This window comes from Oryzias melastigma, linkage group LG4, assembly GCF_002922805.2.
Source record: "Oryzias melastigma strain HK-1 linkage group LG4, ASM292280v2, whole genome shotgun sequence".
In the NCBI taxonomy this organism is placed as follows: domain Eukaryota; kingdom Metazoa; phylum Chordata; class Actinopteri; order Beloniformes; family Adrianichthyidae; genus Oryzias; species Oryzias melastigma.
This window is the reverse complement of record NC_050515.1, coordinates 3696661-3712837: the sequence shown is the minus strand read 5'-3', so window position 1 is coordinate 3712837 and position 16177 is coordinate 3696661. Positions and strand designations below refer to the sequence as shown.

The following is a 16177-nucleotide window of genomic DNA, read 5'->3' as shown; positions in this document are numbered from 1 at the left end:
TTCAGGAAAGCGGCGGTGAAAGCGGCGGCCTACTTTCGCGAGGAGAGGAGGTAATGCATTTCCAATGGGGGACCTCATGGATCGAGAAGTCCATTATTTTTACAGTCAATGGTGGAGCATCGGAGAATAATGCAAGAGAAATGAAATCCTATAACAAAACTACGTATTCTATCAGTGCATATTTGTACAAATAATGAGTTATTTATTATGTCATTTCTTATGAAGAAATATTTAGAGTTTTCAATAATGAAGTTAAAGTCAGTAATTTTAAAAAAAAGTTGGTCCATAATTCCAGGCCTTGGACAGTAAATGCTTGTTCTACAGGTCACCCTCTATTGCCTCAAAAAGACTTGTGTACTTTCACTGTATAGTTTTTGAAAAATTAGCACTTAAACTTTGCATTTTTTTACGAGAAATATGTCAAAACATTTTATTTACATTTAAAGAAGGCTATTTGACTTATTTCTCTTAAAAAATGCAAAGTTTAGATACTATTTTTTCAAATACCATACAGTGAAAGTACACAAGTCTTTTTGAGGTGACAGTAGGTGACTTGTAGAACAAGCATATAGTGTCCAAGGCCTGGAATTATGGACCAAAATCTTAATATTTAAATTCAATGTTGGCTATTTAACACATTTCTCGTCAAAAATGCAAAGTTTAAGTGCTGATTTTTCTATAAAATAGCGTCGGCTTCATCATGGCGGCGTCCGCATCGTGAAAAAATGGCGACTGAATTGACTTCATTTGTTTGGGGGGACTCACTCAGTCCAGTTCTCAGATACAGTCGATGGTTCTGACAGTCAGAACATGTGGAGAGCAGGAGCTGGTCTGTCTTCTGCTTCCTGCAGACCTCCATGTGGGACAGCCTGATGTGGTGGTGGAGATCCGAGGATGTCGGAGCCATACGAAGACGGAAGAAACCTCTGGGAGATCGAGTGATCCTGAAGCCCAAGAGTAAAGAGTGATCCCCGGAAGAACCTGGAGGAACCCAGGAGAACCTTAAGAACCAGGAAGAACAGACGCTGTGGTTCCTGGATCCTGAATAAAAAAACTTTCTGATCTTTGTGATTCACAGAATTTTATTCAGTTCGTATTTTACTGAGATTCTTGTAAACAGGGCTGCACGGTGGTGCAGTGGTTAGCGCTCTCGCCTCACAGCGAGAAGGCCCCGGTTCGACTCCCGGCTGGGACCTTTCTGTGTGGAGTTTGCATGTTCTCCCCGTGCATGCGTGGGTTTTCACCGGGGACTCCGGCTTCCTCCCACCGTCCATGCTTCATAGGTTCATTGGTGACTCTAAATTGTCCCTAGGTATGGATGTGAGAGTGGATGTGTGTGTGATTGAGGCCCTGAGACAGACTGGCGACCTGTCCAGGGTGTACCCCGCCTTCGCCCATCAGTAGCCGGGATAGGCTCCAGCACCCCCGCGACCCCGAGAGGGACGAAGCGGACAAGAAGATGGATGGATGAATCATTGTAAATAGTGTATACTTGAATAGCACTTTCTACCCTCCTTCAAGGGCCCAAAGTGCTCCACAGTCACAGACCCATTCACACATTCACCCATTCACACACTGGTGGTGGCTCCGCTGCTGAACACTGGCGCCAACCTCCCACCAGAGGCAATTCGGGGTTCAGTGTCTTGCCCAAGGACACTTCCACACATGGGCGGGCAAGGCGGGAGTCGAACCCGCTCACTTCTGATCAGGAGTCGACCGCCCTACCACTGCACCACGGCCGCCAAGATGTCCTGCCATGACGGCCGGAGAACCAGCACCAGAACCGGTTCAGAACCCTTCATGACTGAATCGATCTTGGTTCTGGTCCAAGTTCTCTGGATGTGATCATATTCTATGCTCTGAAGTATCAACAGAACCAAAAAACAACAAATGGTGAAAAGAACTAAAAGCCTCTAAAGACCTGCCCCCATTCCATAGGCCACGCCCACTATGTGCTGAGAACAAACCCACTCCTACAGTCCTAGGAGAACCCCAGAAACTAGGATTCAGAACTTTAATGATGAATGAATGTGAAGCTGAACAGAATCAGAACCTCAGAACCCCCCCTCAAAGGGGGGCTCAGCGGCAGCCACACTCCCGCGCGATCATGTCCGGTTTGATGGACAGGAAGGAGCCTTCGTCGTTCCAGTCCACGACCTCCAGCGGGTCGTAGGCCACTGGCACGCAGCAGGGCGCGCGCTCGCCCGCCGCGCTCTCGGCGTGAGAGGTGAGCAGCACGGCGTGGTTGTTGCCGTTGGTCAGAGGGAAGGAGCAGGCGCCGCGGCAGTTGTTGATGTTGGCGCTCTGTGGGCTCAGGAACAGCTTCTCGAAGGACACCGTGAGGCTCCTCAGCCTGCAGGCGCCGTCCGCCGGGGAGCCTTCCGGGCCCGCCCGGGCGCTCCGCAGCCTCCGCCTTAGGTCGTGCGCCTGCGCCACCGTCTGCAGCGCCTTCAGCAGCAGGAAGCTGCAGAAGTGGTGCTCTGCTGAGGGAGAAGCAGAAGGGGTGAGCAGACGCAGACGCCTCTCGACTGCGACTCGGCGGTCGGCTGCACCTGCTTCCGTCTGCTGAGAAGCACTGAGGTCCTTCAGCCTCTCCAGCCGGGCCCTGGTTCTGGGAGACACCCCGTCCTCCTCTGCCAGGTCAAGAATCAGCATCTGGTTCTGCTCCAGCCGCAGCTGGAGCTCCGCCCACAGCGCCGGTGACAGTCTCAGCGCTCCCCGGCGGTCCTGAGACCCGGAGCTCCAGTTGTTGAAGTAGAAGACGGTTGGAGCGGAGGAGTTGATCAGCGCCGCCAGCAGAACCTCGCTGGAGGAGCGGCCCAGGGGCAGGGGGGGCAGCGACTGCACGGAGTCCAGCCGCAGCAGAGGCGGTCTGCTGTGGCGCCGGGGCTCCACGCCCTCCAGGAACCTCCTCAGCTCACACAGGAAGGAGGTGTGCACCGCAGAGGAGGAGGAGCCAGAGGGAGGCAGACGGCTGAAAGCGAGGAGAGGCAGCTGAACTCTACAGCCGCTATAAAAGGAGCAAAACAAACGGGAGCAAACCTGTTGCTGGTTCCCGCTGGGAAGAGCAGGAGTGGGGCCACGCCCACCGGACCTCCAGGTGACTCGCCAACGAGGGCGTCGACCAGGTTCTGGTCTGGAAGGAGAAGAAACAACAAACTGTTCAAGTGCAACCAAACCAGAATAAGAACAGTTACTGGTCTGGATCCGGTTTACTCAGTTCAGTGGATTTGGATTCAGCCGAGAGTCTCCATCTGAGAGGAGAGCCGCCAGACGCCCCGCCCACCAGGAGGACGAAGACGGTTCCCTCTGAGAAGCAAGCAGACTGCAGAAAGCACAGACCGTCAGAACCATCAGGTGTAACATCTATCATTTAAAGGAGCCCTACCAGAAAATTCTACTTTCTGAGGTTTTAAATGCATTTACTGTTCATTCCTCTCTATAAAGAACCCCAAAGCTTCATTTTGATCCATTCATGCATTTAAGAGTAACCCTCTAAGCCCCTCCCATACCCATGAACACCAGCGGTTGGAAACGTGCTGACATAAGATCAATGCCAACAGCTCCTTCAGGAAGAGTCTGTGCTGCAAGCTCCGCCCCCGGACTAAAACAAACACACAGCCACCTTGACTAAATGATTGAATGAATGATATGGTTTATTTCAACCAATCAGGAATCACACATGAAAAAAAACACATCACATTGAATCACAAGTTGATCACTTGAAAGGGAGTGGAAGGAAGCGAACTTATATAATCCACCCCGACTCGACCATTTTCTCTACATGAATTATCAATATCTGGTTCAGGACTTAATATCAAATATTAATAGATTCAGGATATTAAAGATCATTAATATCATTAATGTAATCAAATTGCAAAGTATCCACAAATCATTTATATTAATCAGTAACAATAATCTAATATTCTCATTAAAAAAGATTGTATTCATCAAAGAATTATTGTAGTAATACAAATAGTTGAAAAGAAAAAAAAGATCAGTAATTTGAGCAGAATCAGTGCTACATCACAGTTTTGGAACAGGTTTAAGGCCACGTAATCGTTCTCCATTTACCAGCTCAGTGGTCTTGTGGTAGACTGTCCGCCCTGAGATTGGAAGGTTGTGGGCTCAAATCCCCGCCGAGTCTTACCAAAGACTGAAAGAATGGGACCCAGTGAATCCCAAGCTGCAGCAGAGCTGATAGTTTAGCATTATTCAGAAGAGCAGGAGTTAGCTTAGCTTGAATATCAGCAAGCGCAATTTTGAGCTCCATCAAATCAGCTTCAAAATGTTTCCCCGGTGCCATGTTCAACTCTCCTTGTTGCGGTAGCTGTTTTGCAGTAGCTTGGTGATTAAAGTCGCTTAAGAGCAACTTTCAAAGACTTTAAACGCCGAAGAGCAGAGGAGAGCTGGAGACACGCGTCTGCTCCGGAACCGGAACCGGTAGCAAGTGGAGCAGTGGTGCTGATGTAGTTCTCTCCTGCGGAATCTGTCTCCTGGCAGGAGAGAACTACCTTGGCACCACACCTGTACCAGGAACCGCTGTTAGACCCGTTTTTCCTGGTGGTCTCGGCTCGTTTTCAATCAGACTGAATTTCTGTTCTGAATATGAAACAAACTGAGAGCGGAACAACTGAACCAAAACGGCCACCGTACCCGACTGTCACGTGACGTAATCATGTTAGAAATGAGGCGATCGGGGATCCGCGGACAAATGTAGAGCAGTGATTGTCATGTTAGCCAGACTGGGAAGAATTGGTTCAACCGTTTATTTTAACACCACTGAAAAACTGTAACTCTCTTTTCTGTGTCTCGCGGCGCGTCTGCGAGCTGCTGCCGTCACGTCATCTTAAAGCTCTATTGTAGTTCCAACAGAATTCTCTTCAAAACAATGTCATAACACCACAACCATGAGACACAGAAACTCATTCAAATGTGTTTGGATGAGTTCATGCTCAATCAAACAACTTTTAACGTGATCCACATTGATTCTACCAACAAGGGAACTGTTGCCAGAAATGAAAGAAGCAGCCAAAAGAGGTGACATTGCATTCTTAAAACATGACAAACTGATCATTCACCCTAAACACGAGCAGCCAAAACCCCCAAGAGATTCTAAACCCTGAAAAAAACACAAACATTATGAATTATTATGAATGGTCATGAGCACAGCACCAATCAAATTCAGTCAAGGGAATACAGAAAAGAATGACCTACTTCAAAAAATTAATGAACTTAATTGTACACAATTAGAAACTTCAGAAGACAATACGCAAACTCCAGAAACGGATATGGACCCGGATAATAACTTCTTTGATTCTATCAACAATAGCTGCAGTTATTACACACAAGGAAATTATAATAGGACTATCAATGCGGAAGGTAAACTATCAATAATACATTTTAATAGTAGAAGTATGTAGAAAAACTTGGATGATATTAAGGAATTATTGCAGAAATGTGCTCACCCATTTAGTGTCATTGCTATCTCAGAAACGTGGTTTAATGATGGAAAAGTATCAACTTGGATAACTATGACCTTAATATGTGAACAGAATAAATAAAATAGGAGGTGGAGTTGCCCTATATATACATAAATCAATTAGATTTAATGTAATAAAACAATTTCAATAGAAAATGTAAAGGAATGTATGACTGTGGAAATATTCAATACAAAGAAAAAAACATAATAATAAGCTGTATCTACAGACCACCCAATGCAGACCTTAATATGTTTCAAGAATATGTAGAAACAATGTTTGCTACAGTAAACAAACCCATGTTCATATGTGGTGACTTTAATACAGATCTATTGAATCCATCTAAACCACAAACTACTGATTGATTTATCCATACAATGTACAGCATGTCTTTTTACTCAACAATTACCAAACCTACCAGAATTACAACTCATAGTGACAAATTATTGATAATATTTTTACTAATATCATGATAAATCACATGACCAGTGGTTTGTTCAGAAGTGATATCATTGATCACTTACCAATATTCACAATTTTTGACAGTGACTTTAAGACAACCATCACATCATATAAAAGAGTAAAAACTGAGAAACAATTACTGCATTTAAGAACAGTTTATATTCACAGAACTGGAACTCAATATATGAGCAAGTAGAGGTTGATAAAGCATACGATAACTTCATAGAAATATTCATATCTTTGTTCATTAAAAACTGTCCAATTAAAAAAATTAATAAGAAAAACAAAGATTCTGTTAATCCCTGGATCACTAAGGGGATTTTGAATGATTGCAGGAAAAAAATTCTCTTTACAAAACTTTTATTAAATTCAAAACGAAAGAATCAGAAGAGAGACACAAAATATATAAAAACAAGTTAACAGATGTAATTAGAAAAGGTAAAACACTGTACTGTGATAATAAACTAAATAAAAACAGGAACAATATGAAAGGAACTTGGGATGTATTAAATACCCTGATTAAAAATAAGACTGCTAAAATAATATATCACGACTGTTCTCATTGTACAAACAGTGATAGACAAAAGATAAATACAGTTGTAAACAACTTCAATAAATTCTTTGTGAATGTCGGCTCAGATCTAGCAGCAGAAATACCAGATGAGGATACTAACCAGTTCAACGATAAAATAAAATGAATCCACACTCAGTGTTCCTTACTGCAACTACTGAACAAGAAATCATAAACATTGTCAATAAGTGTAAAAACAAACTGTCAGCTGATCACCACGACATAGACGTGTCACTGGAGAAACAGGTTATTAACCTTATTTCAAAACCTTTAGCTTATATTTATAATCTATCATTTGAGACGGCCGTGTCCCCAATAAAAGGAAAATAGCCAAAGTAATACCAATCTATAAAACGACGATAAAAACTCATATTCTATTATAAACCAATTTCATTATTGCCACAGCTCTCTAAGATTCTTGAGAAAATATGTATCTCTCACTTAGAAACATTCATTAATAAGCATTTATTAATCAATGAAGGCCAATATGGCTTCAGAGCCAAAAGAACCACCTCAATGGCTGTAATTGATCCTGTTGAAGATATCGCAAAAGCTTTGGATGATTAAAAACATGCAGCAGGAGAATTTATAGATTTCAAACAAGCATTCGATACAATAAACCGTAACATTTTGCTGGATAAATAAGAATGTTATGGTACTAGAGGAATGGCAGTGAAAGGTAAGAAGCTATTTAACTGGAAGAACTCAATACGTCACCATAGATCAATACAAATCATTACATGTGGGGTCCCTCAGGGCTCCGTATTAGGACCTAAATTATTTAGCCTGTACATTAACGACATATTTAATGTATCAAACTTATTGAAGATTGTGTTGTATGCAGATGACACAAATATATTTTATAGTAATGATAGTTATGATAAGCTAATTACTAACATTAATGAGGAACTGCAAACTATAAAAAAATGATTGATAGCAACAAATTATCATTAAACTTAACCAAAACAAAAGTTATAATATTTGGCAAGTATAAAGAAAATCCCAATCAACAAATAAATATAAATAGAAGAAGTTCAGGAAAACAAAATTTTAAGATTAACAATTGATTCCAAACTATCTTGGAAATCACACATAAGATACTTAAAAATGAAAGTCTCAAAAAGTCTCTCAATAATAAATAAATGTAAATATAATCTTGACCAAAACACTCTTCGTACATTGTATTGCTCATTAATTCTTCCTTACCTCACATACTGTAATGAAGTTTGGGGAAGCAATTATCAAACCTCAGTACAGCCACTATACATGTTACGAGCAGTTAGGATTATTCATAAAGTAGAATACCTGGAACACACTAATCAACTCTTCATACAGTTATTAAAACGGCACTTATAAATTATCAAACAGCCCAAATATTATATAAAGCATATAATAATGTATTACCAAATTACCATATAATCTTCAAAAACTATTTATACTGAGAGACGATTCTCATAAATTACGTGGAACAGGAAAATTTAAACAACTTTAATACGCACAAAAAGGAGAGAATTCTGTGTGTCAGTATGTGGAGTAAAACTGTGGAACAATCTGGGTTTGGAACAAAAAGAATGCAATAATATATACTTGTTTAGAAAAAGTTATAAATGTATAACATGGGAAAAATACAAAAATTCCTGATGTATGTATTAAATATAAGAATTAGATCAAACTCGTTGTTTAATGAAAGAAAAAATAATGTATGTGTATATGTAGTATGTAGTATGTGTTTGAATATGTTGGATAAATATGCTTTTTATTTCATGTAAACAGTACTTCCTATTGATAAAGAACATAGTTATGAACCTTAACTTACGATTATTGTTCAAAGTTGTCAGTAATGTGATCATCTATTATAATGAATGAAGGGGCGGGGCTTCAATAAGCAAAGCTTCTGCCTGCCACCTTTCAAACATGGACATAAGACATAGCAGACCCACTGTAAATTGTGATAATGCAGATGTGACTGTAAGATATAACATTATGTATACATTAACATGTTTGAATAAACTACAAAAAAATTAAAAAATCTACACGTCACAAACACTTGTTAGAGTGGGTAGCTGTTGCTGTAGCTGTAGCGTCTCCAGTAACCGTCATGCAGGATTCCTCCTCTGTACCAAAACTGCAGTAAAAGTGTTGAACCTTCATACAGACGCTCAAAATCCATCAGAAAATACAACGTTTGAAAAAGAGAAAAATCCTGGCAAGCGTTTACAGACCGCAGCGCATCCATCTTTCTCTTCTGTTTTGACCCGCCCCCATAGCTGCTGGCCAATGACTGAGGAGATCTTTAGTCACGGGGTTTTGTTTACAAAGTTTGGTCACGCTGAGGAGGCTCTGGGAGGCCGGCTCAAGGATGACGTTGTGAAATGGGCGGGACCAACAAGGAGCAAAGGGCGGAGCCTCAGAGATCGACTCATTTTACTTCCTTGTATTAAAACGCTCCACAAAAAGGACATATTTCATAAATAATTAGTTTTTTAGTGTTCCTAATGTAATATATGATCATATATATTAGGGATGTCCCGATCCGATCACGTGATCGGAAATCGTGCCCGATCACGCGGCTGGACGTGATCGGACTCCGTTGTCCGATCAGGATCGGATATTTCATTTATTCTTATTATGATCAGAACTTTATATTTCATCTTATTATTCCAGATGAATACTCCAGTAGAAATCTGCATGTCAGGAACAGATCACAAAATGTTGTTACCGGAAAACGCAACAGTTCAATCAAGCTAGCTAGCCGATCACAGATTCAGACTTCCGGGATCAATAACTCCATGAAAACGCTTTAAACTGACAGCTAGTGTCTCTAAACAACAACCTCTAAAGGTATTCCAACAGGAAGAGACAGTTTTTGTTTCTTTTTAATGTGAAGCTCTTCATGCTGCAGACAGATGGCTACACAGCAGCTGCTAACTGCTACATGCTAGCGCCGTGATATAACTCCTTAGGACCCCAGCTGTCCTTTGATATGCCTGTTTGATTTATCTGACAGAGAAATAACAGTTAAGAAAATTAAGTACTGTGGTAATAAAACCAAAAATTTGATGTCTTAAGAACTTAAAAAAGAAGCACATAACCTTAAAAATAACTAAATAAATAAAACTAATAAATAAAAACTAATAATGATATCAGCTATTCATGAACACTCGTCAAATTTTATGCTAAAACAAAGTCATAATTTATTTTTAAGAATTCTAAGTGAGGACAGGAATCACATTTGGTCAAAAATGTTCAATAGCTCTAAAGATGTTAAAGCTAAAGTCACTAAACTTTATCACATGACTAATTATCACTTATATAACAAGAAAATTGTATTTTTTCCTAGTTTATATTTGCTGTATTTTTACTTGTTTATTAAAGCTACTTCACAGAAGTGTTTTATTTAAGTTTTTAGTGATAAAAGAAGGTTATTGAAATATAAATAAGTGACAACACTAATCTGTTTCTTTAGTTTATTCATGTTTTAAATGTCTTATAAAAGTATCGGATTGGGACTCGGTATCGGCAGACACACAAAATCCAATGACTCGGAATCGGATCGGGCCCCAAAAACCTGATCGGGACATCCCTAATATATATGGATATAGTTTACTCTGAAAGGCGGAAAAAAATCACGGTATGTTCCTTTAACCCTTCTGATCTCTTTAGATTGTTTACATTATAAGTGGGGTCATCTGGACATCAAAGATAGCGGAAGGGTCAAAGGGCCTAGATCATACACAGATCCACTGTTTTCTAATCTTCATTCTTCACTATAAAAACCCAATTGTCTATTTTGATCTGTTCATGTATCTGTAAGCATTCTTCTAAAAACCTGCTCTGTCCACCAGCCCCTCCCAACCCCCCAATCGAGTGGGTCTTCACACTGTGATGTCACAAAGTAAGAACCGCCCCTTCCAGGAAGAGTCTGTGCTGCAGCTCCGCCCCAGGCTATCACACACGCCCCCTTTCTCCACAGAGATAACGGTGATCAGAAAAACACTATTTAAATTCACATCCATCTGCTCAGAAGTTCAGATGTTTGTTTTCAAGGATTAAACACAGATACGCTGCTGAGGCCCATCTACCATGATGTCATGAAGAGGGCAGGACCAACAAGGAGAGAAAGGCGGAGCCTCAGAGATGGAGGCATCTTAATTCTGGATAGGAGGAGTTCACAGAAACAACTGATACTTCGTAAATAACTAGTTCTTTAGTTTCAGAGGTCACAGGTCATCATATATGGAGGTATTTTATTCTGAAAGGCTGAACAGCAGCATGGTACTGGTCTTTATATTAGATTGGACCCTGGTACCGGTCTTTATATTAGATTGGACCCTGGTACCGGTCTCTTTCAGTAGATTGGACCTTGGTACCGGTCTTTATCATTAGATTAGATCATTGTACCAGTCTCCTTCATTAGATTGGACCCTGGTACCGGTCTTTATCATTAGATTGGACCCTGGTACCGGTCTTTATATTAGATTGGACCCTGGTACCGGTCTCTTTCATTAGATTGGACCCTGGTACCGGTCTTTATCATTAGATTGGACTCTGGTACCGGTCTCCTTCATTAGATTGGACCCTGGTACCTGTCTCCTTCATTAGATTGGATCATGGAACCGGTCTCTTTCATTAGATTGGACCCGGGTACCGGTCTTCATCATTAGATTGGACCCTGGTACCGGTCTTTATATTAGATTGGACCCTGGTACCGGTCTCTTTCATTAGATTGGACCCTGGTACCGGTCTTTATCATTAGATTGGACTCTGGTACCGGTCTCCTTCATTAGATTGCACTCTGGTACCGGTCTTTATCTTTATATTGGACCCTGGTACTGGTCTCTTTCATTAGATTGGACCCTGGTACCGGTCCTTATTATTAGATTGGACCCTGGTACCAGTCTCCTTCATTAGATTGGACCCTGGTACCGGTCTTTATCATTAGTTTGGACCCTGGTACCAGTCTACATCATTAGATCATGATTACATCATCCATCCATCCACTCATGTGCAATAAAGGTATAAGTGCAATAATTAATACTGTAATAACCTATCATGTGCAATAAGTCAATCACAGACCCAAACCTGTTTTTGATACCGCTATACAGACTGCTCTTCTTTACGCTGTCGTACTTCTTTGCCTCTTCATTGTTATTACTGTACATTGAGATTTTTTTATCATGTATATGTACATTGTACATTGTGAGATTTTTATTTTTTATTATGTATACCCTGTAAGCTGCTGAAAGACTTAATTTCCCCAAGGGTGCCATCCCAAAGGGATTAATAAAGCATAGTCTAAGTCTAAGTCTAAGTCTAAGTCTAAGTCTAAGTCTAGATTGGACCCTGGTACTGGTCTCTTTCATTAGATTGGACCCTGGTACCGGTCTTTATCATTAAATTGGACCCTGGTACCGGTCTACATCATTAGATTGGACCCTGGTACCGGTATTTATCATTAGTTTGGACCCTGGTACCAGTCTCCTTCATTAGATTGGACCCTGGTACCAGTCTCCTTCATTAGATTGGATCATGGTACCGGTCTCTTTCATTAGATTGGACCCTGGTACCGGTCTTTATCATTAGTTTGGACCCTGGTACCAGTCTCCTTCATTAGATTGGACCCTGGTACCGGTCTCCTTCATTAGATTGGACCCTGGTACCGGTCTTTATCATTAGTTTGGACCCTGGTACCGGTCTACATCATTAGATTGGACCCTGGTACTGGTCTCTTTCATTAGATTGGACCCTGGTACCGGTCTTTATCATTAAATTGGACCCTGGTACCGGTCTACATCATTAGATTGGACCCTGGTACCGGTCTTTATCATTAGATTGGACCCTGGTACCGGTTTCTTTCAGTAGTTTGGACCCTGGTACCGGTATTTATCATTAGTTTGGACCCTGGTACCGGTATTTATCATTAGATTGGATCATGGTACCGGTCTCTTTCATTAGATTGGATCATGGTACCGGTCTCTTTCATTAGATTGGACCATGGTACCGGTCTACATCATTAGATTGAACCATGGTACCGGTCTCCTTCATTAGATTGGATCATGGTACCGGTCTCCTTTATTAGATTGGATCATGGTACCGGTCTCCTTCATTAGATTGGATCCTCCTCTCACTCGCCGGCGGTTCTGCTTCACCTGCGTCTGCGGCTGCAGAGAGCGGCTGCTGAACGTGACCTCCAGGCCTCCGAGGGCGGGGGGCCTCCCAAAGGCCAGCAGCAGCACCGGCTTCAGCTCCAGCAGAGGGGATGATGGGGGGTCAAAGGTCAGGGTGACGCCCCCCTGCTCCTGTGCTGCAGACACTGACAGACAGACGTGATGCAGAGGAACGCTCCGTCACGCAGCAGAGGGAGCCTCACCTGCAGCGGGGCGCAGCACGTCCAGACCGCCGCCCGGCCTCCGCAGCTCCTCTGAAAGCAGCGAGAAGGCGGAGCCAGAGGACCGCTCCGGCGCTGTGCAGGCTCCAAACAGGGCCAGGCTGCTGTTGGAGAGCGCTCCGTCCGGTTGCAGGGCTTCCCGGAGCGCCGCCACCGCATCCTCCTCGAAGCACGGCCCCACCCGCTCACCGCTCAGAACCGGACCTGTTCCTGTGGAGCTGCTGTGCCGGTCCTGCTGGGCCGCAGCCAGCCGGGTCCAGAACAGCAGCAGGAGCAACATGCTGCAGGGCTGTGGGAGCAGCTCTTTGTCCCCGCCTCCCCGCTGCTCGTCTTTACGGGTCAGGAGGGCCGGGCCGGGCCAGGCCACGCCCCCTGCAGGGAAACAGGCAGCAACAACACGACTTTGTCCTCAGAGACGTGCAGAGGAACACAGAGGGCTCAGTGTTCCTCTGCAGAATTGAGAGGTTCTGGTGGGAATGAACGTCCGGTTCCAGGAAGCAGCTGCAGCTTCAGGAAGTTTCAAACGTCTCTTCTCCACCAGAACCTGAAGCGGCTGCAGCTAATCTCTGGACTCCTGATGATCCAGTCGACCTTCAGACCAGCCGGTTCCTCCCTCGGCTTTTCTCACAGCTCCAGTCCTGCTTTACAGACGGTCAAGGTCGGCTGATAGGCTCCTCCCTGAAGGAGGCGGGACTGCAGCGGAAACTGATTGAAGAATCTCCACCTTAACCTTGAAGTGTTTCTTTGTAACCACATCTGAGGGATTCTGGGCCGAGAGACGGATTCGGTTTTACCTGCATGTGACACCCCCTCCCCCACCCCAGCCGGGTTTTCCTAAACTGGGAGAACGAGGAAACAAGGATCTTCCTGTGGAAGCGTCTGCATCAACTCAGAAGCTGCATTTGCCTTTAAAGACTTTTCCAGGTTCTAGTCAGAACCCGGACCCGCCCGCTCCTCGTCAGTGCCTTCCAGTGGATTCTGGTGTCTTGGGATAAAGTTCTGCACCAGAACCAGAACCTTCTTCAACTGATAGTGATTCAGACATGGAATTCACATCCATCTCGGACCAGTCCACCTGTCCCATACTACCATACTACCACCACCATTTCTTCTATTAATCAAACATGACAGACTGAAGGTTCGTTTTATTCTGGCGTCAGAAGAAAACATTTAGGTGTGAACTCTCCTGATCTGGATCCTGTCTGGTTCTGTCCGGTTTTTCACAGATCATTTTACCTAAAATAATACACAAAGTTTATAAATGTGTTTATTAAGCTGCTCATTCTGAGGTTCTGAAGACAGAATCGGGCCCTCCACAGATGAGATTCTGAGCGCCGGTCTTACCTGAAGCCACGGTCTGGACTCTGGACGGCTCTCCCTCCACAGCAGAACTTTGATCTGGTGCTGCAGTCGAGTCCGAGTGGTCAGCAGTGAGTTCTCAGCGAGTCAGTCGACCAGGAATGGTTTACAAAACAGGTTTTATTTCCAATGCAGAGAAAACTCCATAAACATCTTAGGATAGAGCACCAACATCAAACAGTAACAACGTTCCATGAAACCCTTCTGGAAGTAGGTCTGCCATTATTGCACCCCAAACCTGCCCCTCCCACCCCACCCTCACCCACGGCTCCCCCGTTGGACAGGACAGGGCTGAGGGGCGGAGCCTCTGGTCAGACGGCGGTGTATGTGGCTGCAGGAGCGGGGCTGAGGGGCGGAGCCTCTGGTCAGGCGGCGGGGTGGGGGTGTCCTGAGATGTTCCGTCAAAGTAGAGCGTTGTAGAAAACGAGGAGTTCCTGAGTTCAGACCTTTGGAAGGACTCGCAGTAAACAAGTCGACGGATGGACCAGGCTGGAGAGCTGCATAGAAGGTTTCCATCCACGACCCCACAGGACCGGCCCGTCCAACCGCCCGCTCCTACCAGCACATACACCCCCATGAGTCTGGACCGCGGTGGGCGTGTCCTGACCAGAGAGAGGTCACCGTAGCTGCGGCCTCCTGTTTTAGGTGAAGGAGAGCACCGTCCGTCATGTGACTGACAGTCTGATTGCTTCACCCCCCCCTCTGCTGTCAGCGCGGGGCAGAGATCACATGACCCCATGAGCTTCATCTGAGGGGGGGGGCGCACAGCTGAGCACCAAAGAAGGAAAGCCAGCGGGGCGCGGGGGGAGCACCGGCGGTTATAAAATAGTTTCTATAGATAAACTTTCTCTAGATCCTGATACACGACTATGACTCTGTGGGACCACGGCGCTCTGGACAGCCGGGGACTGCGGCGGCGAGGACAACCTGTCCGTCAGCGCGCATCTACGCACGGCGTCCTATTGAGAATGAGCCACAGAGGCTTCCGTACGTCTGCGCAGCACCGAGGACGTTCCAGGAATAAATAAGACCAGGCAGTCCGGACGTAGCACCAGAGTGTCCGACCGCCAGGTCACGCGTCTGAATCCCGCCGCCAACAGAAACCCCCCACAGGCTGACGGCATAAATACATTAATTTACCCACAAGAAGGAATCACATTCACAGTACGGTTACGCACACAAGCACACAAACCATCACAAAGCAACACAAGTCCAGAGTGCAGTAGTTCCTGCTGGTTACGGACAGACAGGTTTCCCAGTGTGAGTCTGTGTGTATCTTTGTGCATGTGTTTGTGTCTTTGTGTGGATCTGTGCGTGTGTCTTGTGTGTGACTCCGAGCGTGTGACTTGTGTGTGTGTCTTGAGTCTCTGTGCATGTGTCTCGTGCGTGTCTCCGTGCATGTGTCTTGTGTGTCTGTGCATGTGTCTCTGTGCATGTGTCTTGCGTGTCTCCGTGCATGTTCTGTGCGTGTGCGGTCCGGGTCTTGCGCCGGCGGCAGTGCAGACGTCTGAAGCACCAGCGGGTCAGAAGAGTGTCGGCCCACACTCTGTTGCGTAGTTTGTTGCTGAGGTAGTTTCCATCAGTTACCTGAAACACGGCAGAGAGTCAGACTCAGAGGGGCGGGGCCTGTGAGGGCGGCGTGCGGGCGGCGGTGGGCGGAAGCAGCAGGGATGCGGCGCAGACGCTGCGGGGGCTTACCTTCTTCATCAGCTGGATGAAGAAAACATCCTCTGAGACCCCCTCCCTGTCAATCCTCCCCCCTTCCCCTCACACCCAAACCCTATCTAGGCCGGGAACCGGGGGGCTGCGAGGGGGGGTGGACGCCATGCATGCCCTGCGTCCTCCACATGCTCCCACCCCCCGAGCTGCTGGGGGGTGGGGGAGGCAGCCGGGGGGAGTAGTGCACTGCAAAGGGAC

The 16177-nt window shown here is 44.9% G+C and overlaps 1 protein-coding gene across 2 annotated transcripts; it reads right to left on the bottom strand.

The window, feature by feature from the left end:
• Nucleotides 1-1974: 1974 nt before the first annotated feature.
• Nucleotides 1975-13566, bottom strand: amh (anti-Mullerian hormone). Of its 2 annotated transcripts, none has more exons than XM_024259185.2 (6): nt 12884-13566; nt 12663-12826; nt 3217-3325; nt 3043-3136; nt 2553-2974; nt 1975-2483 (listed from the first exon to the last, which is right to left on the bottom strand). In XM_024259185.2, exons 1-6 carry the CDS (start codon nt 13179-13181, stop codon nt 2080-2082), a joined length of 1491 nt encoding a protein of 496 aa, XP_024114953.1. In that variant the 5' UTR covers nt 13182-13566; the 3' UTR covers nt 1975-2079. The 2 variants fall into 2 exon arrangements, with proteins under 2 accessions (XP_024114953.1, XP_024114954.1); XM_024259186.2 differs by having other exon boundaries at nt 1975-2480; nt 12884-13560.
• Nucleotides 13567-16177: the final 2611 nt, after the last annotated feature.

What these genes read in the sequence shown, in the direction of transcription:
- amh (XM_024259185.2), bottom strand. Translation starts at nt 13,181, where the DNA reads ATGTTGCTCCTGCTGCTGTTCTGGACCCGGCTGGCTGCGGCCCAGCAG. An exon ending in CGTGCTGCGCCCCGCTGCAG is followed by an intron (nt 12,827 to 12,883) that starts GTGAGGCTCCCT and finishes TCTGTCTGTCAG; the next exon opens with TGTCTGCAGCACAGGAGCAG. An exon ending in ATCCAAATCCACTGAACTGA is followed by an intron (nt 3,137 to 3,216) that starts GTAAACCGGATC and finishes TTCTCCTTCCAG; the next exon opens with ACCAGAACCTGGTCGACGCC.